Consider the following 21,591-nt stretch of genomic DNA (forward strand, 5'->3'; position numbering starts at 1 on the left):
GCAAGATCAGTAGGAAAATATTTTACTGTGATTTTAGGGTACTACAGTGCTGAAACGCAGCAATGTACACGGGACATAAACACTCGTAAGAACTCGCATGCTTTTGGGAGTTGTTTCTTGCCGTTTTTAAAAGATATGACAAAAAAGAGAACATCCAAAGAACTATGCAAGTAAGTTCTATTTTGCTCTACTAATAATTGTTCTTAAATTATACTTTTCCATAGGATCGTCATGGTTATCAAAACATGTATTAAGAGTCTTCTAATGGAGGTCTGCAATAGAGAACAAGTAGATTTGTTTGTAAAATTGTTCGATATAATTTACACACCATGTAATGGGGTCTATAAATTGGGGCTAAGTTCAGTCTTATTGATAATTACGTTTATACATTTTTTTGTTAATTAAATCTTGTACTTTTTTTTATATCAGTTGAATAGGAAATGTTAAATTTATGCTTTTATGCTTGAAAATGACAATGTCACGTGACTTTTTCATTTTTCTATCCGTTTGCGTAAGGAATAAAATAAAAATTGCTGTTTGATAACAAATTTCTTATTCACTTATTAATGGCATCTTTCAAAACAGCGCTGTAGGATTAAACGAACCGAACGTGGGCATGAGAAGTTGGCACTTTTCGTTGGATATCCTGGTGGCAGTCTTTAAGTACCTTTCAAAGAGTTCACTAAGAATTGCGTGTTCCTATATAAAAATCCCGTGTAAAACACATTAATCAAACCAAACAGTAAATACGACCTTATCGAACGGTTTATCAAAATCGGCCTGGTTTTGCAATTCCAATTCTTTGATTAGAGCCTGAACCGGGTAAACCGGGAGGCAAAACGGCAGCGAGTTTGGCGCTAAAGGCACCGCGAATCCAAACAATTCTTTACCGTAACCTAAAGCGGCTAAAAGGTACTCCCTAGCTAAGTCAAAAGCTTCGTCCAGTCGTCCTGATTGGTGTAACAGTCTCAGTAATTCGGAAGGATTTCTCAACTGTCAAAACACATTTAGTTATTTAATCATATTGATTCAAAAATAATCAATTGAAACCTTGTAAGAAGACAGCAACCAGAAAGGCACGTACATCCTCATGTTTATTATTTTCTCACAAACAGCTTTGTGTAATAAAGTGGAACCTGGTTCCTCGTAGATGGTTAAGTGCGTTTGGAGCAGTTTCCAAGCTACTACAGATGCGTTCTCCTTGCTAACAGCTAAATCTAGAATAACAAATTAAGTGTAAACTTTTCGTTTAATAACACTATAGTACCTTGTAAATCGTTTTCAACCAGCCAATTCCAAGCGTTCGGATCTTCTTCCTCGCTCAACATCACGCATCTCCAGGTGAGTCCCACGAAAACCGAAACTAGGCACTTAGTAAAGGTTGAGCAAAGATGTAAGGCAGCTTTGAAAAGTCCACAACTGGTCAGCAAAGTTACCAATTCATCGATATCTGTGTACAAATGATTTGTTTTCATTTAATATTCAAAAAGAACCAAAAAAAGTTACATTGTTTAAAAAGCCAGTATGATCATTTTCCATATAAAAATATAACAGAATTAAAATAAACAAATACAGTTAGTTTCAATGAAATAACTGAGAGTAAGAGGAAGTTTGCCTTTAAATTGTATAGAATCTAAATGTATTTTGATGGAGATATGTTCTATACGTTTGTGGAGATGAGTTACTCATTTTTTCTTTGCTTATTGGGTCTTTTGTCTCACACAAAAAAGGTTTGTTAGGAAAAATGGAATTTTGCACCTTTCACTACAACAATAGATAACCTTTCCTATTGGAATGACATTTGTACGTTCTTGACAAGGAGTTGTTGATGTTAAAAGTGACCTTTCTAATTGGAATTGGAGGAGCCTGCCGAACCAATGAACTAACCAAGATGACCACGAAAGATGTTGACGTTTTAGAGGACAAGCTGATTGATTTCCCACTCCAAAACCCACAAGAAACAGACAGTTAGTCACCGAGAATTGTTTCTATCATATAGGAAGGAAAATGTACAGTACAGCCCTGCGGCGTTAATTTCTTCGCTAAACTAAAAATAGCTGAGTATCTTTCACTTGAAAATTCTAACATGTATACTGGTCACTGCGTTAGAAGAACTTCGGCAAATTTTCTTGTTAATTCTGGAGGGGATATATTGAATTTACAACAACTTGGTGGATGGGAATCAACGAAGGTTGCTAGAAGGTATCTAGAAGAAAGTGTGTCCAAGAAAGTTTCCATTGCTCGCAAAATTCAAATCGGCGATGTCTCCGGCAGTGGAAAGCCCTAGAGAACCGGATGAAATGGAGAGGAATGCATACTCGGCCATTAATCAGCTTTCAGAAGACATAAATATGAAAAGTCGTTGTAATAGTATTCTGTTATCAAACCTGTTGTCCTTCGTAACTAAGGTTTTATGAAGGAATTAGTACATTTATAATGTTGATAATTATTAATAAAGATTTCATATAAAAACGTTTTAATCTTCAATGATACGATAAATGTATTTTGATGCTTTTGGCAACCTTATAAAGCATCTAATACCTGATACATTTTACATATTTTAGAAGTCTTGCCGCACTTGTTAGGTAAACAACTATTTAATAAACTAACCTGTGACATTTGGAGTTAATGTCGGATCAAAACGAATCAATTTCAGTTTAGCAGTGGCGAAAGCCAACTCTTTTTTAATCGTATGAATGTCGACAACCTCAACTTGCTTCTTTATTCGGAATATTTCGCTGTCTTTTTGTGATCCTGCCAAGGAGTCTAAAATAATTTCCTCCTCGTCCTCATCAGGATATGAAGGTCTAACAACCCATGCATACTACAAAGACCTCGTTTAATTTAATTGGTTCGATTCTGAACGAATCCAAAAGTTTTGTTACCTGTGGATCAACCAGATGCAGCATATTCTTAGCGGCCAAATAACAGTTGACTTGTTTTTCCAAACAGTCAACCGCCTCAGACTGTGACAGCCGGAAACCTTGCTCGTACATGACGGAGGCCGCCAATCGATTGCATGTCGGCCCCCTTTTGATCTGATACGCGTACAAAAAATTGTAAAACACGTTATCTTTAGCGTCCGTTGCTCTGGCTCTGGTTAGCACGAAATTGGTAAACAACTCGTCCATATCTTCGTAGGTAAAGTTCAGCAAAACGTCAAAATTCCGCTCGTCTAATAGAGTCTTAACCAGGTCGCGTAAACCGTCTTTTTTCCGTTCCAGGTCAGGATTGGATTTGAGCGAATAGAACGCTTCGTCGTAGTGCTTTAAGGCTAAATGATGCTTGAAGTTGATCGAGTGTAGGGTGGCTAAACGCGGACTGTCCGGATCTGCTATGGCTAAGGCCGTATTCACAATTTCGATGGCACAGTCTCGAGCTTTGTGCATTTCAAACAATTGAATAACCTGAAAAATGCTTTTAAGGTACAATTTCACCTGAATCGGTTAACGACATACTTTCAAATAGTAGTTAATGTAAACTTGACTGTCACTAGGGTCATTGATTAATTTCTGTAGGAATGGTTCGGTTTGAACGCCTTTAGCGGCAATTTCGAATAAATCCAGCGCCTTATGGTTTTCGGCACTGGTCAAAAAACACACACCCAATAGAAAACTACCTAAAATTCGAAATTCGTTGAAAATGTAAAAGTTAAATACACTCACTTATAACTTACAACTGGATATATTCCACTCACACCATGTCCTCAATAAACTAACATATTGTTGCAACCACACATGTTGACCACTGCTTACCAACCATTCCGGTAAAATTGTGCTACTCTTCAAAGGCCATCTATATTAAAATCTGATAGGAAAATTTAGTTGCAAAATGGATAAACCTGTGATTTACACGAATTAATAGTATATTATAAACCTAGGGACTAAAGTGGTTCTCTTTAAAAGTTCTAATTAAAAGACACTTTAGTCACGAGGTTTATATACTATTTTATGCACTTTAGAATGCGAGAAACTAAAAATAAAGAAAATTACAGAACTAACAGTGGTTACAACGGTACTCTCGTATTACTGATAGTTGTTATTGATTGTTGTTGGCATGGTGGATTCACTTAAAATTTATTGGGCCCTGGAAGTGTTGCTATGGCACAAAACAAATGTCAATCAGTTGTTATCAAACGGTGAGTTCAGAAAAATCGTATTTTTTGAAAATGAACATTGAAGAGGCCGCCCAAGAGGCCTTCTTCCAGAAAAATCTCGCGAGGCTTACAAAAAACAGTTTCTTGTTTACCAAAAATGGTGCGTTGAACAGAATGCAGAGAATTTTACGGATGAAAAGGTGCTCCTGGCTTACTTCCTGCAGAAGTCTAAGAAGCTCAAGGCATCTTCTCTATGGAGCCAATATTCCATGATCAAAGCCACGATAATATCTGAAGCAAACGTCGACATCAGCAAATACAGTAAACTCCAGGCATTTCTAGAGACAGAATGACCATTATAAGCCGAAGAAGTCCAAATGAGGGATTAAAAGTGCACTTTTAATCGCTAAAGTGCATAAAATATTAATTTTAATAAAAGGATACAAGGTGTAGCGTAGATTGCTGACAAACGGCAACAAACTGAAATGCCAATGCGCCATAGCTTCTTCGTTAAAACCGATTTTGGCAAACATTTTACGAGCTTCCTGGCCGCCACTAGAGTTCGCAAACAGCTCCAAAAGATAAAACATGGGACTTTGGGGGCGAACGTTTGGAACAGGCGCTAGTTTAATAGGAGCTAAACGTTGTAGAGCATTTTCTCTGCAATGACAAAACACTTAAAAATCATTAATTACTTTCTCACCTAACTTACTGTGGAACATTATTCAATGCTGGCAATTTAGTTAACCAAAACATGACGTAGTAAGCCTGAATAAGATAAACAATTTCAGGTTTGCACACCGACTGTATTTCTTGGGAGACGGTGAACGGAAAACTGCTACTTTCCAACACCATTTCGCACAACAATAGCAAATTACGACATATGGAAAACCTGTTTTCGCACTGTTGTCGTAAAGATGTCGCCAGAAGACTAATACCTAAACTACTGCTGAAATAATGTAAAGCGTTTCGGTTCACTTCGTTGTCCGGATGGGCGGCAGTCGAATCGTGCCGTAACAATTCCAAAATCTTGTGAATAGCTTTGTACAAGTCAGTTGTTTGTGTTAGGAGCACGTTGGTCTGTTCACACAAAGTGTGATACTATAAAAAAAAACTGCATTACTAAAGCCCTTGAATAACTATATTATATATTTTCAAATAGTACCTCGTGTTCTGTGTCTACTTTCAACGTTTCCACCAGCCCTTTCAAAACATGGTTCGGTTTCATTGTGGTGTCTAAATCCCGTTCAAAAGCAATTTTGAAACTTGCGCTCAGTTGTTTTTCTACGTAAACTAAGGCTTCGAAAACTTTTAGGACGTCGTCCAGCATTTCCTCACCTGCGTAATAGTTGATTAATTAACTGTTAAAGCCATTAATGTCTTGTGGAATTAATAGCCATCAAAAACGAAGATTAACTGTTTTAAATTGCCAGAGACTTCTAAATTCTATCTTTCTTGAAGTGCCAGAGGGTTCTACAAGTGTTTTAAACCTTCTTGGAATTGTTTTAAATGTGCCAGAGCCCTCTAAACCTTCCCATAACTGTTTTAAATTACTAGAGGCCTCCAGGACCATTTTGAAAGTGTCAGAGACTTCTCCAAGTGTTCTAAACCTTCTAAACATTGTTTAATAGGTTTGTCTACCAAAAAAAATGTTTTATGACAGCCATTTATCTCTTGCGGAATTAATGGCCATAAAAAACGAGGATAAACTGTTTTAAATTGCCAGAGACCTCTAAATTCTACCTTTCTTGAAGTGTCAGAGGGTTCTACAAGTGTTTTAAACCTTTTTGGAATTGTTTTAAATTGCCAGAAGCCTTTAGGACGATTTTAAATGTGCTAGAGTCCTCTAGAAGTGTCTTAAACCTTCCCATAACTGTTTTAAATTACTAGAGGCCTCCAGGACCATTTTGAAAGTGTCAGAGACTTCTCCAAGTGTTCTAAACCTTCTAAAAATTGTTTAATAGGTTTGTCTACCAAAAAAAAATGTTTTATGATAGCCATTTATCTCTTGTGGAATTAATGGCTATAAAAAACGAGGATAAACTGTTTTAAATTGCCAGAGACCTCTAAATTCTATCTTTCTTAAAGTGCCAGAGGGTTCTACAAGTGTTTTAAACCTTCTTGGAATTGTTTTAAATGTGTCAGAGCCCTCTAGAGGTGTTTTAAACCTTCCCATAACTGTTTTAAATTACTAAAGGCCTCTAGGACCATTTGGAAAGTGTCAGAGACCTCTCCAAGTGTTCTAAACCTTCTAAAAATTGTTTAATAGGTTTGTCTAGCAAAAAAAATGTTTTATGATAGCCATTTATCTCTTGTGGAATTAATGGCCATAAAAAACGAGGATAAACTGTTTTAAATTGCCAGAGACCTCTAAATTCTACCTTTCTTGAAGTGTCAGAGGGTTCTACAAGTGTTTTAAACCTTTTTGGAATTGTTTTAAATTGCCAGAAGCCTTTAGGACGATTTTAAATGTGCTAGAGTCCTCTAGAAGTGTCTTAAACCTTCCCATAACTGTTTTAAATTACTAGAGGCCTCCAGGACCATTTTGAAAGTGTCAGAGACTTCTCCAAGTGTTCTAAACCTTCTAAAAATTGTTTAATAGGTTTGTCTACCAAAAAAAAATGTTTTATGATAGCCATTTATCTCTTGTGGAATTAATGGCTATAAAAAACGAGGATAAACTGTTTTAAATTGCCAGAGACCTCTAAATTCTATCTTTCTTAAAGTGCCAGAGGGTTCTACAAGTGTTTTAAACCTTCTTGGAATTGTTTTAAATGTGTCAGAGCCCTCTAGAGGTGTTTTAAACCTTCCCATAACTGTTTTAAATTACTAAAGGCCTCTAGGACCATTTGGAAAGTGTCAGAGACCTCTCCAAGTGTTCTAAACCTTCTAAAAATTGTTTAATAGGTTCGTCTACCAAAAAAAAATGTTTTATGTTAACCATTTATCTCTTGTGGAATTAATGGCTATAAAAAACGAGGATAAACTGTTTTAAATTGCCAGAGACCTCTAAATTCTATCTTTCTTAAAGTGCCAGAGGGTTCTACAAGTGTTTTAAACCTTCTTGGAATTGTTTTAAATGTGCCAGAGCCCTCTAAACCTTTCCATAACTGTTTTAAATTACTAGAGGTCTCTAGGACCATTTTGAAAGTGTCAGAGACCTCTCCAAGTGTTCTAAACCTTCTAAAAATTGTTTAATAGGTTTGTCTAGCAAAAAAAATGTTTTATGATAGCCATTTATCTCTTGTGGAATTAATGGCCATAAAAAACGAGGATAAACTGTTTTAAATTGCCAGAGACCTCTAAATTCTACCTTTCTTGAAGTGTCAGAGGGTTCTACAAGTGTTTTAAACCTTTTTGGAATTGTTTTAAATTGCCAGAAGCCTTTAGGACGATTTTAAATGTGCTAGAGTCCTCTAGAAGTGTCTTAAACCTTCCCATAACTGTTTTAAATTACTAGAGGCCTCCAGGACCATTTTGAAAGTGTCAGAGACTTCTCCAAGTGTTCTAAACCTTCTAAAAATTGTTTAATAGGTTTGTCTACCAAAAAAAAATGTTTTATGATAGCCATTTATCTCTTGTGGAATTAATGGCTATAAAAAACGAGGATAAACTGTTTTAAATTGCCAGAGACCTCTAAATTCTATCTTTCTTAAAGTGCCAGAGGGTTCTACAAGTGTTTTAAACCTTCTTGGAATTGTTTTAAATGTGTCAGAGCCCTCTAGAGGTGTTTTAAACCTTCCCATAACTGTTTTAAATTACTAAAGGCCTCTAGGACCATTTGGAAAGTGTCAGAGACCTCTCCAAGTGTTCTAAACCTTCTAAAAATTGTTTAATAGGTTTGTCTAGCAAAAAAAATGTTTTATGATAGCCATTTATCTCTTGTGGAATTAATGGCCATAAAAAACGAGGATAAACTGTTTTAAATTGCCAGAGACCTCTAAATTCTACCTTTCTTGAAGTGTCAGAGGGTTCTACAAGTGTTTTAAACCTTTTTGGAATTGTTTTAAATTGCCAGAAGCCTTTAGGACGATTTTAAATGTGCTAGAGTCCTCTAGAAGTGTCTTAAACCTTCCCATAACTGTTTTAAATTACTAAAGGCCTCTAGGACCATTTGGAAAGTGTCAGAGACCTCTCCAAGTGTTCTAAACCTTCTAAAAATTGTTTAATAGGTTCGTCTACCAAAAAAAAATGTTTTATGTTAACCATTTATCTCTTGTGGAATTAATGGCTATAAAAAACGAGGATAAACTGTTTTAAATTGCCAGAGACCTCTAAATTCTATCTTTCTTAAAGTGCCAGAGGGTTCTACAAGTGTTTTAAACATTCTTGGAATTGTTTTAAATGTGCCAGAGCCCTCTAGAGGTGTCTTAAACCTTCCCATAACTGTTTTAAATTACTAGAGGCCTCCAGGACCATTTTGAAAGTGTCAGAGACCTCTCCAAGTGTTCTAAACCTTCTAAAAATTGTTTAATAGGTTCGTCTACCAAAAAAAATGTTTTGTTCTAATTGGACATATTATTTTCCCTCATAACTATAATGTTATATGATTTTCCATTTAGTTTCTGTCAAAACACTGAATATTAGTGAAAATTTGGTTAATCGTGGACAAATCCAGAGTAAAACTTTGAAATAACTGAAATACAAAACTAACCTTCTTCCAGCAAAGAAAAATTGATAAATTGTCCTTTGTAAATGTAATCCCCGCAGAGCGCCATGTGTTCCAACGGCTCTATAGGCCTAATAAAGGCGCAAGTCGATTTTTTCAGTAAAATAGCGCCAGAACTACGAGGTAGTACCATAAAACCCAAAGGTCTCAAGCTCGATCGCTGGTATTGTATACAACAAGAGTAAAACTTTTGCCAGCACCTAAAATCGTTGAAAATCAGTTGAAATTTAGTTAAATTGATGGAGAATACCATTCGGAATATTCCAAATACTCATCGTCGGACACTTCACCGTTAGAAAAACACGTCTGAATTTCACTTTCCACTGCCAAACATATCGCTTGTTTCAGAGCGGCCACTGAAGTTAAATTAACCTCAACTCCCATTAAATTAGACTTTCTGTAGATCTAAAAAATGTACTACATGAACCCCCATAGTGGCAGTAAAACGTTTCTAAGTAGGAAATTTCCCATTTTTTCTTGTTACTTTTATTAAAAAAATCATTTTCAAACTTACCCCTAAAGCTTTATTAAGAATGTGTAAAGGAAAACGACCAGGATAAAACAAGTGTTCAAGGTAAAACTGTCTTGGATCACTTTCGGCTGAATCTCTAGTAACCTGATTGAACAATTACATTATTATTAGAACTGATAATTTTAGTACACAGTTATGGTATTAATTACTTCCAAATCGTGCACTGATTCTTTGATTACAGGCGTCCAAATCCCGGACCGAAGTGCGGCAATGTAAATAACGCAATCGTCCTCACTTGTCCGCCACGCAGCCCATATTTTATTGTGTTGTAGGGAAAAATTGATCAAGTTTCTCTAAAATTGTTAGGGACATTATGGTGCTAGAGTAAGTGGAGTGTAATTTACCTCAATGGATGCCACGGTGCCCAGAGTTTTAACGCGAATTTGTTGCGAATTTTCATGGAGAAACACTTTAATTAATAGAAATTGAGAGTCGTTTTGGAAGTTTAGAAAAATTGCAATGCGGTCTGGTGTTTCGCGGACTCCGTCTGCTTTTCGAATAGTTGCTACAATATAAATTATTTGTTTGATATAATAGAAGTCTTTAAGGGTGAGTTGGCAACATTGTAAGGTAACCTGACTAAAAAAAACTGAGTAGTAAAATGACCTAAGTTAATAAAACTCTCTCATGAATCATTTAAAAAGTGACTCAAACAGTTAGAATGTTTAACTTTAGTACAGAACAGTGTCATAATTTAACTTAAACAGAAAAAAACCTTAAATATACAAGAAAAATCACCTGCTTGTATTTGTTCATCGCCATAATTCCCAGATTCGGCAAAAATATCAACAGCACAAACACACTGGCCATTCTTGCAAGACCAGAATTTTAAATAACCATTTCTAGACAAAGTGAGGACATAAAGCTCATACTCAATACTATGAATTATTGTGCTAATTATACAGCTTGCATCGTTGTCTTTTGAACTAAAATTTTACCATTTATTCCAGTTTTAAACTTGTTTGTTTTAGGTTACCGAAACTTTTCTGCTAGTCCAGATAAAAATTTTGGCATTAGAGACTCCCCTTTGAGTTCCTGACTAACAGTGTCACCTGAGTTGGCCAGTTTGAGCAGTAGCAGTTCAGAGGATGGATATGACAAAACAAAAATGGCTTCATCACTTTCAGCTTCATAATATGAAGTAGCCATGTTTGGGAGTTGGTCTACTGTAATTATATTATTGAAAATTAACACAGAGAAAAATGATTTAGTTGGTTTGTTTACTTGTTGAACTTGGACTGTTGAAGACATGGAATGTACTAGGGTCTTTAGCTTGATTGGGGGTGGCTTTGGCAAAAATTGAGGGTGCAGCCAAATTGGGGTGTGAACCCAAAAGCTCATCCTACAATGTTTCAAAGTAAAATCACAATGTAGTTAACTAAGCACATACCTGTCTGTGATACTTGGAAGGATGGGGGAAAACAAGTTTATGAACACTACAAACTGTGGGAACTAGTATGAACACATTGTCTTCAGTTTCTGTCACAGAAACTCCATCCAGAATAGAGCTGTCCACAAACCTAATTCTTATTTTGTTGTTAGTTAAATTCACATCCAGACTTTGTTCCGTTAATTCTATATGATCTCCGTTGATATGCCTGAAAACCACACATTACAACTTAAGAAAAATACTAACTTGAGTTGCAATACCAGTAAATAAAACGGTTCCTTGTGTAATAGTGAGTTGAGTTTTGATAGCTATAACCATCAGCCTTTTCTGTGGCTTTTATGTCTTGTAAAGTGCTTTGAGTGCCCCCTGTAATAGGTTATTTTAGGGTAAAAGCATTAAATAACACCTATACTGACCTGTAGTTAGGGTAATTTCAATCCATTTTTCGTAGAGTTCCTGGTCTGTAATAACTTCACGGTAACCTAAAGTAAACTCGGCCATGGCTTCTAATAGACTATGATTAACAGAAAACCAGCAATAAACAATTCTTTACTGAAAAATAAAATTGGAAAAAGCAAGCCAAACGGTTGCACCGGTTGACATTTTTTTCTCCTAGTAAACATAACATAACCAAAAAAATAAAAATTGAAAGGAGTTATTATCTAGAAATCACATGACACCATGTTTACAAAATCATACAGAGGTCACGTGACTTTTGAATCATAAAGGAAAAAGGGAAGAAGAAAAAGAAGCAGTAACCACAAATAATTGATTTCTAAAACTTTAATTTTATTATGTATGTTTTAATTTAAATTGTGTATTTAGTGCTTAATAACATGTTAAATAAAATCAAATTTAACTCGCTGCTTAGGGCAGTTAAATCGGGGCGTCACGCTCAAACTTCGGTGTTTCTACAGGGTAACGTTTACGGGACTGGTGGTACCCCAGTGTGCATTCAAATTCGAGGTAAACGGGGCGATTCAAGTCACAAAGACACCAATATATCTACGTTATTTACGCCGATACAAGTGAAACCGAATCCCGACGATATTAACGTGGGCGCTGAATTGACGGGCAACTTAAACAAAGCAGATCTGTTAAAAGTACTGAATAGGTTTTACCAGAATCCTGCCATTAAACAGTTACTAACTGAGAACGGTTTAGATAGTAAGTGCCAGTTTGGAAATATACTTTATGTTGGTCATTTTAATGCATAAAACAGGAAATATTTTTTTCAGGTTATCTGCAGCATCAGGCCTATGTCAGTTTCAGAAGATATTGCCTGGAAGCATCCGCATTACCAGTTGACTTACATGTGGTAGTTAGTGACATATTGCAAGGGGCTAGAAATCACACAGATATTTTTCCATACTTTTTGAGACATGCCAAACAAATGTTTCCGCATTTAGAATGCATGGATGATTTAAAGAAAATCTCTGATTTAAGGTATTTACCTAAACTGTTTGTAGTTTGTGATTTGTCAGATTTACTCAAATGCAATCTGTAATGGGTGTTTGACAGTTTGTCATGTGACCAAAGTTTACAGAATACAATATAATTTCAGTCACTGATTATCCCTATCATAGTTTCAAAACTTTAATGTGTTTTACTTACTTTTGATGCTCCATGGAGCAGAGATGCAATTTGACAGTTGCTCAAAATTTTAGAGGTATTTCCTCTTGTGTTTACAGTGTCTATCTCATTTTAACTCATTCTGACAAAACAAGATGGCCTATGTTAGTACAGCCTAATTCTTCTGTCAAAATAGGCCTCTTGTTTTGTTAATTTAAGGTCAAATCAAATAAAGCCACTGTTTCCCAACTTTTTACATTATATTTACTATAAACAGCATAAACTAGGTCCCCTGCCAATTGGTATCCAGAAGCCAGAGCGCTGAACAGGAAAATAATTTTCCACGCTGGTCCTACCAATTCCGGTAAAACTTACCACGCTTTAGAAAGGTACATAACTGCGAAATCGGGTGTTTATTGCGGTCCTCTAAAGCTATTAGCTTCTGAAGTGTACATCAAATGTAACGATCGGGTAGGTTTACATGGGTTGTTTATTATTTTTGAGTTTTGATGGTGATGTTTTGACATTAGGGCACCCCATGCGATTTAGTAACCGGGGAGGAACGAAAATTTGCGGATCCGGGCAAAAATCCATCGGCTCACGTATCATGCACTGTGGAAATGGCTTCTGTAAATACTCCCTGTAGGTTACCCCAAACTCAATGTCCGGAAAGTAATTGTGAATAATTTCTAGATGAAGTGGCAGTTATTGATGAAATCCAAATGATTAAAGACCCACAAAGGGGCTGGGCGTGGACGAGAGCGCTTCTAGGCCTCATAGCTGAAGAGATACATTTATGCGGTGAGGCGGGCGCCGTTGATTTGGTTAGTCAACTTTGTCTTACCACAGGAGAGGATTTGGAAGTGAGAAACTATAAAAGGCTTACGGAATTGAAGATTGAAGATAAAGCTTTAGGTAAATATTTTACTGCCTGTAAAACCCCCTTAAAGTGAGAAAATCATTGTTTTAAGCACATTTTTGGAATCCTCATTAAATTTCCTATCTAATGACATAGAAAACACTAGAAAATCGAGTAAAGTTTTGGAGAAAAGTGGTGTCAAAATATAAACTATCTGAAAGACGGTTTGAAAAGACAGTTAGTGACAAAATCGCTTGTAAAACCCACTTAAAATGAGAAAATCATTGTTTTAAGCACATTTTTGGAATCCTCATTAAATTTCCTATCTAATGACATAGAAAACACTATAAAATCGAGTAAAGTTTTGGAGAAAAGTGGTCAAAATATAAACTGTCTGAAAGACGGTTTGAAAAGACAGTTAGTGACAAAATTGCCTGTAAAACCCACTTAAAGTGAGAAAATCATTGTTTTAAGCACATTTTTGGAATCCTCATTAAATTTCCTATCTAATGACATAGAAAACACTAGAAAATCGAGTAAAGTCTTGGAGAAAAGTGGTGTCAAAATATAAACTGTCTGAAAGACGGTTTGAAAAGATAGTTAGTGACAAAATCGCTTGTAAAACCCACTTAAAGTGAGAAAATCATTGTTTTAAGCACATTTTTGGAATCCTCGTTAAATTTCCTATCTAATGACATAGAAAACACTAGAAAATCGAGTAAAGTCTTGGAGAAAAGTGGTGTCAAAATATAAACTATCTGAAAGACGGTTTGAAAAGACAGTTAGTGACAAAATTGCCTGTAAAACCCACTTAAAGTGAGAAAATCATTGTTTTAAGCACATTTTTGGAATCCTCATTAAATTTCCTATCTAATGACATAGAAAACACTAGAAAATCGAGTAAAGTCTTGGAGAAAAGTGGTGTCAAAATATAAACTATCTGAAAGACGATTTGAAAAGACAGTTACTGACAAAACTGCCTGTAAAACCCACTTAAAGTGAGAAAATCATTGTTTTAAGCACATTTTTGGAATCCTCGTTAAATTTCCTATCTAATGACATAGAAAACACTACAAAATCGAGATAAGTTTTGGAGAAAAGTGGTCAAAATATAAACTGTCTGAAAGACGGTTTGAAAAGATAGTTACTGACAAAACTGCCTGTAAAACCCACTTAAAGTGAGAAAATCATTGTTTTAAGCACATTTTTGGAATCCTCATTAAATTTCCTATCTAATGACATAGAAAACACTAGAAAATCGAGTAAAGTCTTGGAGAAAAGTGGTGTCAAAATATAAACTGTCTGAAAGACGGTTTGAAAAGACAGTTAGTGACAAAATCGCTTGTAAAACCCACTTAAAGTGAGAAAATCATTGTTTTAAGCACATTTTTGGAATCCTCGTTAAATTTCCTATCTAATGACATAGAAAACACTACAAAATCGAGATAAGTTTTGGAGAAAAGTGGTGTCAAAATATAAACTGTCTGAAAGACGGTTTGAAAAGACAGTTAGTGACAAAATTGCCTGTAAAACCCACTTAAAGTGAGAAAGTCATTGTTTTAAGCACATTTTTGGAATCCTCATTAAATTTCCTATTCAATAACCTGAAAAAACATTACAAAATTTGGTACAGTCAGGGAGAAAAGCGGTGTCAAAATTTGAACTTCCAGAAACACAGTATTTGTACTTACTGCTAATTTACCCATTACTAATTTAAATTCATATATCTTATGGTTATCACTTCAGTGTTTTTTTGTTTGAAAGTTTGTAATTAGTGGGTGGTGATAGTAAAACACTTTACAATATAATTTTATACTTACGACACTCATAAACGTAACTTGGAAACTGCAATTAATTCCTTTCCAAGTTATCTACATAATAATTGTGCCAGTGTTTACAGTGGCCGCATTCGTTTTCAAGCTTCGAGGAGCGAGCAGAGCGTTTTTGACGTCACAATGACGTAATTTGACAGTTGGTTAAATCATGCTTTTGCTAAATTACGTCATCGTGACGTCAAAAACGCGCTGCTCGCTCCTCGAAGCTTGAAAACGAATGAGGCCAGTGTCTATCTCAGCGCTTACTCTGACGTTATTTGATAGTTTGTCACGTGACATCTATTGGTTCTTTTTTTTTTAATCAGCTGACGTTACACGTCACAGAGTTAATACTCAGGTTAAATCAAATACACACTTTTTGACAACTTACTAACCTCAAAGTTCAGTAATCATGAAATACTTATTTTTAAAACGGTCAGTTTTTTCTTTTTATCGTCATAAATGCGATGTGGCCGTTATAGGCGGTGGTATAGTAGGAACGGCAATTGCGCGTAAAATAAAACTCGAAAATCCAAAATTGGAAACGTGTCTCATAGAAAAAGAATGCGATTTGGGTGAACATCAGACAAGTCACAACAGTGGAGTGATGCATAGCGGAGTGTACTACAAACCCGATAGTCTTAAAGCGCGATTTTGCTGGAACGGTTTGGATTTACTGAAAAAATATTGCGACCGCAATGGAATTAAATACCGAAAGTCTGGAAAGTTGATTGTGGCGAAACGATGCGAGGAAGTGAACACTTTGCGCGAATTGCTCAAACGTGGAGAAAAAAATAACGTGCAGGATCTTCAATTATTGACTTCGTTGCAAGAAATTCAAGCTAAAGCTTCTGGGTGTCGCGGTGTGGCGGCGTTATGGTGCCCCCACACTGCTAACGTTGATTTTAAAGAGATTACCAAACATTTAGCTAAGGACTTTCAAGACAGTGGGGGAGTGATTCTGTTAAACTGGAAGGTTTGTGCGCTGAAACGTTCTTTAGATTGCGCTTATAATGTGGAAGTGATCCCTGAACGAAACGACAGAAATGTCATTTTAACTAAATATGTCATTACGTGTGCGGGGTTGCATTCTGAAGCTTTTTCTTCAGAGACTAGCGAAAAGCTGGTTTCTTTCAACGTAAATTACCAAACGATAGACGCCAAATATTGTGACGGTTTAGGGACAAACATCTATCCAGTTCCTGATTTGTGTTTGCCATTTTTGGGCCCCCATTTCAGCCCTCTGTGCGACAACACCATACTGTTAGGTCCTGTCGCCATTCCAGCCTTAAAAATTGACGGCTACACAAACGAGGAGGTCAACTTGTGTTATCTGAGCGAAATTGCCACGTCCAAAGCATTTGCCAACATGGTGTTGAGGAACTGGACCAAATGCGTTGAACAGGCGGCTAAATTTATATGCAGTGACGCGCGGATTAAGGAAATGCAACAGTTAATGCCCAATTTGTCTTATCAGTTTGTACGTAAAGGGCCTTCGGCCGTGCAGTGTCAATTATTGGACGTGCAGGGCAGCTTTAGGGATGACTTTATTGTTGATGTTTTTAAAGGGGATTGTATTGGACAATGGACTATTAATGTTAAGTTTACTCCTAGTCCAGCGGCTACTAGTTGTCTGTCTATTGCTGATTACGTTGTAAGGGAACTAATGAATAAAGTTTGTTGTTTGACAGAATAAATGTGAAGTGTTTGGAATTTACTGACTTTTACTAAAATCAGTTGGCATAATGGCAGGAGCATGCAAGAAACAGAATTACGTTAATTATTAGTTTTTAGGGACGTACTGCATAAAGCTGGATTTATAAACTCTGTTATTCCCGTTGCTCGTAATTCGTTGTTCGTGATTGGCGCTGTTCCGAAAATAACACATAGGGATTCGCACGCATACATTTATAAACCTCGGTTATCGCGTTGCTCGTACTTTCCATTGTTGCTGGCCGTTATTCTCTGTTGTTCCCATTTAACCAAATTTTATTTCTGTTGCTGGTGATTCGCGATTCAACCAATGAGAGTGCTTAAAGAGATCAGATGATATTGACATTTCCAACGTCAACACAAAATTATTAAAATATGTCAAATGTCAAATATATCTGACCAATCAGAAACGAACAACTCCAACAACCAGTAACACAATATAAATTGATTAATCTGTTAACACACGAACAACCGGTCCGAGTAACGAACTACGAGTAACGTGGAAACGACGCGAATTACGAGCAACGGGAATAACAAAGTTTATAAATCCAGCTTATAATATTTACAAAAAATTCTAAATTCAATTCAAGGACTAACCATGAAGACTGTCGCGCCATCTCACGAAAACACCTGGTAATCACTGTCCGGTCTTTGATGAGTGGGCACAATAAAACAACCCGTTTCAAAAAGTACACTGGTTTAATAACAAGAGTCCTTAAAATACTCGGAAAACCCCAAAACGTGTTACATCCCCTTTTGGTTATATCAACAACAACTCTCCTCTTTTCTTAACCTCACTCCCACCTTTTGCGCGCGATACACACGCCGTCAACTAATCGACGCGCCGCCTACCGTATGAAAAATGAACTGATAGCTGCCACAAACAACGATCTATTCTTTTTAAACAATAATTTGCTGTAGACTTATTATGATCATTTTTTTTCTAGGCAGTTTGGATAATGTAGAACCAGGCGACTGTATCGTGTGCTTTAGTAAAAATGACATTTACTCAGTTTCGCGTGTTATCGAGAGTGGGGGTAATGAAGTTGCTGTGATATACGGAGGTTTACCTCCAGGTAAGTCATCCCGATCACTAAGATCGAACATTTTGTGTGAAACTTCAGTTTTATAGGAACTAAACTGGCGCAGGCGGCAAAATTCAACGATCCAGAGAATAGCTGTAAAATTTTGGTGGCCACTGACGCTATAGGTATGGGCTTAAATTTGTAAGTTTTCTAGCTAAACCGTCCCTTCTGGAATTAATTAACTGACTTTTAGGAGTATACGAAGGATTATATTTTACTCGCTGATCAAACCGATTATGAACGAAAAGGGCGAAAAAGAAATGGACACCATTTCCGTGTCGCAGGCCTTACAAATTGCTGGGCGAGCTGGAAGGTTTGTGTTTTAGATCCAGTTGTACCAAACTGGGTTTAAGCTTAAATTAACCTGAAATTTATTTAATAAAAACTAACTTATCGAAGGTATGGTACTCAATGGGAACAAGGTTTTGTTACTACCTTCAAAACGGAGGATTTACCCACTTTAAAACATTTACTAGCCTCACAGCCTGAACCTTTAATCCAAGCCGGACTACATCCAACCGCCGAACAAATCGAATTATACGCTTATCATTTACCTAACGCAACTTTAAGTAACTTAATGGTAAAATATGACCTTTTACAGCAAATTTCCAAGTCGCTTTTAACTGCGTTTTTCTAGGATATATTCGTGAACCTGTCCACTGTGGACAATTCATTGTACTTTATGTGCAACATTGAGGATTTTAAATTTTTAGCCGACATGATTCAACACGTCCCATTGCCCCTTAGAGCCAGATACGTATTTTGTTGCTCGCCAATCAACAAGAAAATGCCATTTGTCTGCACTATGTTCCTTAAGGTAAGTTGTGGTAACGGAACCCCGTAACTGACAGAGAAACATTGATAATTGCATGCGCGAGACAAGGACAGTGCCAGTAGGCGAGAATTTTGCTGCGATGTTGTCAAACGTCTCCCCAAAAAATATCAAATACAATTAACACTTTGAAAATGTTTGCAGAACTTTAAAACCTTTTTTTCCATCTCTTGACAACTTTGACAGCCCGTAACTCGGTTATTTTGACAGTTAGTTGTTAGAGTTGATTTTTTTACCATTTTGTAGGCCGTAAAATTAAAGACCATTTTATCAGCTTCTATACAGGGTGGTCCTGTTTTAAATGTCAATAATTCATCAATCCATAGCCATTAATTAAAAAATAAGTTGACATTCATTATGTCATTTTCCTGAAAAGTGCTTTCTAAGGAAAATACAGTCCTTTCTGTTTAAATTTTTTTTTTTTTTGTCATAACTGTCAGACCGTTGGAGCAATATTGATCAAATTTGGAACAAGCACTTTATTACACGTTATTACGGTCAAAGACACAAAACTAACCTAACCCAACTTAAAAATTGTCTTGGAAAGGAAAATTCACTTGAAAAGTTTAAAAAATATTATTGTAGCCAGTTTTCATAGTTTCCAGACAAACTAAAAGACTTTAGTTTTGAAAATTGAATTAGAAAAGATAAAAATTGTGTTTGTAACTAGTTTTCATGCAAATCGAGAGACTTTAATACTAAAAATTGACTTGTAGACATAAATACTACCTTTTCAAGAATTTGTTACTACAAATTCATACATTTAAACCTTAAAAATTGACTTGAACCTCAAAATGTGACTGAACTAATGAAAAGTGACATCAGAAGCTTAAAATTTGCATTTGAAGTAAGTTTTCATAATTTGAAGACAAATTTCAATATGTTAGTCTTGAAAATAGTCTTAGATGCAGGACATTGACATTAGATTCATGAAAATTGTCTTGAAAACGAACTTTTCGTGCTTTTTACTTTGCTTTTCATTTTCCTCGAATTCTGGACTGTTTTTAGTGCTTCAAAACTGCTTTCAGCTTGGAAAATCGAGTTTCAAGACTATCTTCACCAAGTAATTGACATAGCAAACTTAAAAAACAATTTTTACATTGTTCACAGACTTAAAATGGCATTCCAAGCTTTGTCACTATTAAATCGACTTCTAGACACCTCAGTGCTAAAAATTCGGGTATTTCTTAATAAACTAGACTGTTTTTAGTGTTTTAAGGCTGTTTTCAGTGCCTCAAATCGAGTTTCAAGACTATCTTTACAAAGTTTTTGACTTATCAGGCCTAAAAGCCAGTTTGTCCACTGATCATAGTCTTGAAAATGTTATTTCAAGCTTCTTCACTATTAAATTGACTTCTACACTCATAGGTGCAATAAACTGTAGCGCCTCTAAGAAATTCAGACTGTTTTTAGTGCTTTTTAAGACTGAAAAATCGAGTTTAAGACTATTTCCCCAAGTCAAGTTTCTTCAGTAATAAAAGTAAAAAATGTTGGTACCAAATGCTACAATAATAGTCTTGGGAACTAATTTTTAGAAATAAAATAGTCCGAAAATTTAATTTACTTTTAGACTTGTTGTCCAGTCCAGAAAATTGAGTTGTACACCAATTAAAGTCTTGAAAATATACTTTAGGACTCTCTTTAGTCCTAGTAAAGTCAGTTCTAGCATTAAAAGTCAACTTTTATATTATTTTTAGTAGTAAAAAATGAGTTTCACGCACAATACAATCTTTGTCTTGGAAACGTTTTTCAAAAAATGAAATAATGCAAGTCAACTTATTTTTTGATTAGCTATCAAATGGTGAATTTACTGACACTTAAAACTGGACCACCCTGTATAAATAAATATTACATAATCGAAAATTTTCGTTAGTTTACGAGACAGTTCAGCAGAAACGAGTCCATCACTTTTGATTGGTTGTGCAGATCAATAGGGTGGCCGTTACAGCCCCCCAAGACAATAATAGATTTAGTACATTTGGAGGCTGTTTTCGACGTTTTGGATTTGTATTTATGGCTCAGGTGGGTTATATTTGATAACGGTTCCTGGACTTATCTTTCTGAACTTTTGCAGTTACCGCTTTATAGACCTGTTCAACGAACCGGATTTAGTCAGAGACATGCAGAAGGAACTGGATCAAATAATCCAGCAAGGCGTGGTGCACTTGACTCGTTTACTGAAAAATTCTGAGACCGGAATCAGTTCGGGCACTTCCAAAGCCGACGACGAAGAGTTTGACATTACCACCAAAAAACAAAACTACCTCAGAAGTTTGTTTTATTCTTCTATTTTGACAGTTGACGTGTGACACTTAACTATTGCAGATATCCAGAACACGAGTATTGGTAGGGGTAGACTTACTGAACGGCTATTGGCGCAGGGCATTTTAACGCCCACCATGTTAAACGAACTGAAAAGAGAGTGGAACAAGGGCGGGAATACTCCAGAGTCTGATGGGGACGATTCGGAACCTCCGAAAAAAGGCTACAGAAGGAAAAGAAAAACAACAAAATAAACATTTAAAATTGATTTATTCCGGCATTTTTTTTTAAGTAATCCATCGACTTTCCAGCAATTAAGAAAAAGCATTTAAAATGCATGTAAAAAACATCTCAAATAAGGCCACAAAAGGTTTGAATGTTCTGAGGGCAGTAGGCAGAGTATGGTGGGGGGCGGACCCTCGTACCATGCTTCGTCGCAGGAAATTCGTTCCAACGCCATTCGAAAAAGCATAAAAAATGCTACAGAATGGGTTAAAAATGGCCTGTGTAGCTCCTCCCGTTACCGAGATATTGAATTTCAAAAAGTACCTAAAAAACCTCTCTAATACCCCCCCATTCTTTCAATTTTTTTGAAAAGTGAAAAATTTTAAAGTGCTTTTTTTGTGCTTATTTCACCTAATTTAAGGTTCTTTTGTATAAATATGCCCTTTGCTGTGCATTGGAAACCTTATGGAGCAAAATAAAAATTTGTCAAAATTGCACTTTTGCAGCTTTTTCAGGTGTAACACTAAAAAAAACACACAATA

General features: G+C 36.0%; 2 protein-coding genes and 1 pseudogene across 2 annotated transcripts; 2 read left to right on the top strand and 1 right to left on the bottom strand.

Annotated features, from left to right (window-relative positions):
- Nucleotides 1-534: 534 nt before the first annotated feature.
- Nup160 (nuclear pore complex protein Nup160) lies at nucleotides 535-11,311 on the bottom strand. Its single transcript, XM_081985887.1, has 22 exons — nucleotides 11,104-11,311; nucleotides 10,948-11,053; nucleotides 10,688-10,895; nucleotides 10,522-10,639; nucleotides 10,274-10,463; nucleotides 10,036-10,223; nucleotides 9,642-9,802; nucleotides 9,447-9,590; nucleotides 9,280-9,381; nucleotides 9,016-9,170; nucleotides 8,751-8,965; nucleotides 5,262-5,434; nucleotides 4,809-5,197; nucleotides 4,541-4,756; nucleotides 3,677-3,795; nucleotides 3,459-3,619; nucleotides 2,886-3,407; nucleotides 2,611-2,824; nucleotides 1,268-1,450; nucleotides 1,051-1,217; nucleotides 754-993; nucleotides 535-699 (listed from the first exon to the last, which is right to left on the bottom strand). The coding sequence occupies exons 1-22, from the start codon at nucleotides 11,186-11,188 to the stop codon at nucleotides 577-579; spliced, it is 4,179 nt and encodes a 1,392-aa protein (XP_081842013.1). The 5' UTR covers nucleotides 11,189-11,311; the 3' UTR covers nucleotides 535-576.
- A 131-nt stretch (nucleotides 11,312-11,442) lies between these two features.
- Suv3 (Suv3 RNA helicase) lies at nucleotides 11,443-21,092 on the top strand. Its single transcript, XM_081985939.1, has 13 exons — nucleotides 11,443-11,854; nucleotides 11,926-12,133; nucleotides 12,547-12,730; nucleotides 12,790-12,901; nucleotides 12,953-13,174; nucleotides 17,593-17,721; nucleotides 17,778-17,871; nucleotides 17,924-18,043; nucleotides 18,130-18,310; nucleotides 18,368-18,547; nucleotides 20,436-20,584; nucleotides 20,637-20,833; nucleotides 20,888-21,092. Exons 1-13 carry the CDS (start codon nucleotides 11,524-11,526, stop codon nucleotides 21,076-21,078), a joined length of 2,298 nt encoding a protein of 765 aa, XP_081842065.1. The 5' UTR covers nucleotides 11,443-11,523; the 3' UTR covers nucleotides 21,079-21,092.
- On the top strand, nucleotides 14,944-16,645 carry LOC145733243 (L-2-hydroxyglutarate dehydrogenase, mitochondrial pseudogene; annotated as a pseudogene).
- Nucleotides 21,093-21,591: the final 499 nt, after the last annotated feature.

The sequence above is a fragment of the Ips typographus genome, linkage group LG8, assembly GCF_016097725.1.
Source record: "Ips typographus isolate SLU linkage group LG8, UJ_Ityp_2.0, whole genome shotgun sequence".
Classification (NCBI taxonomy): domain Eukaryota; kingdom Metazoa; phylum Arthropoda; class Insecta; order Coleoptera; family Curculionidae; genus Ips; species Ips typographus.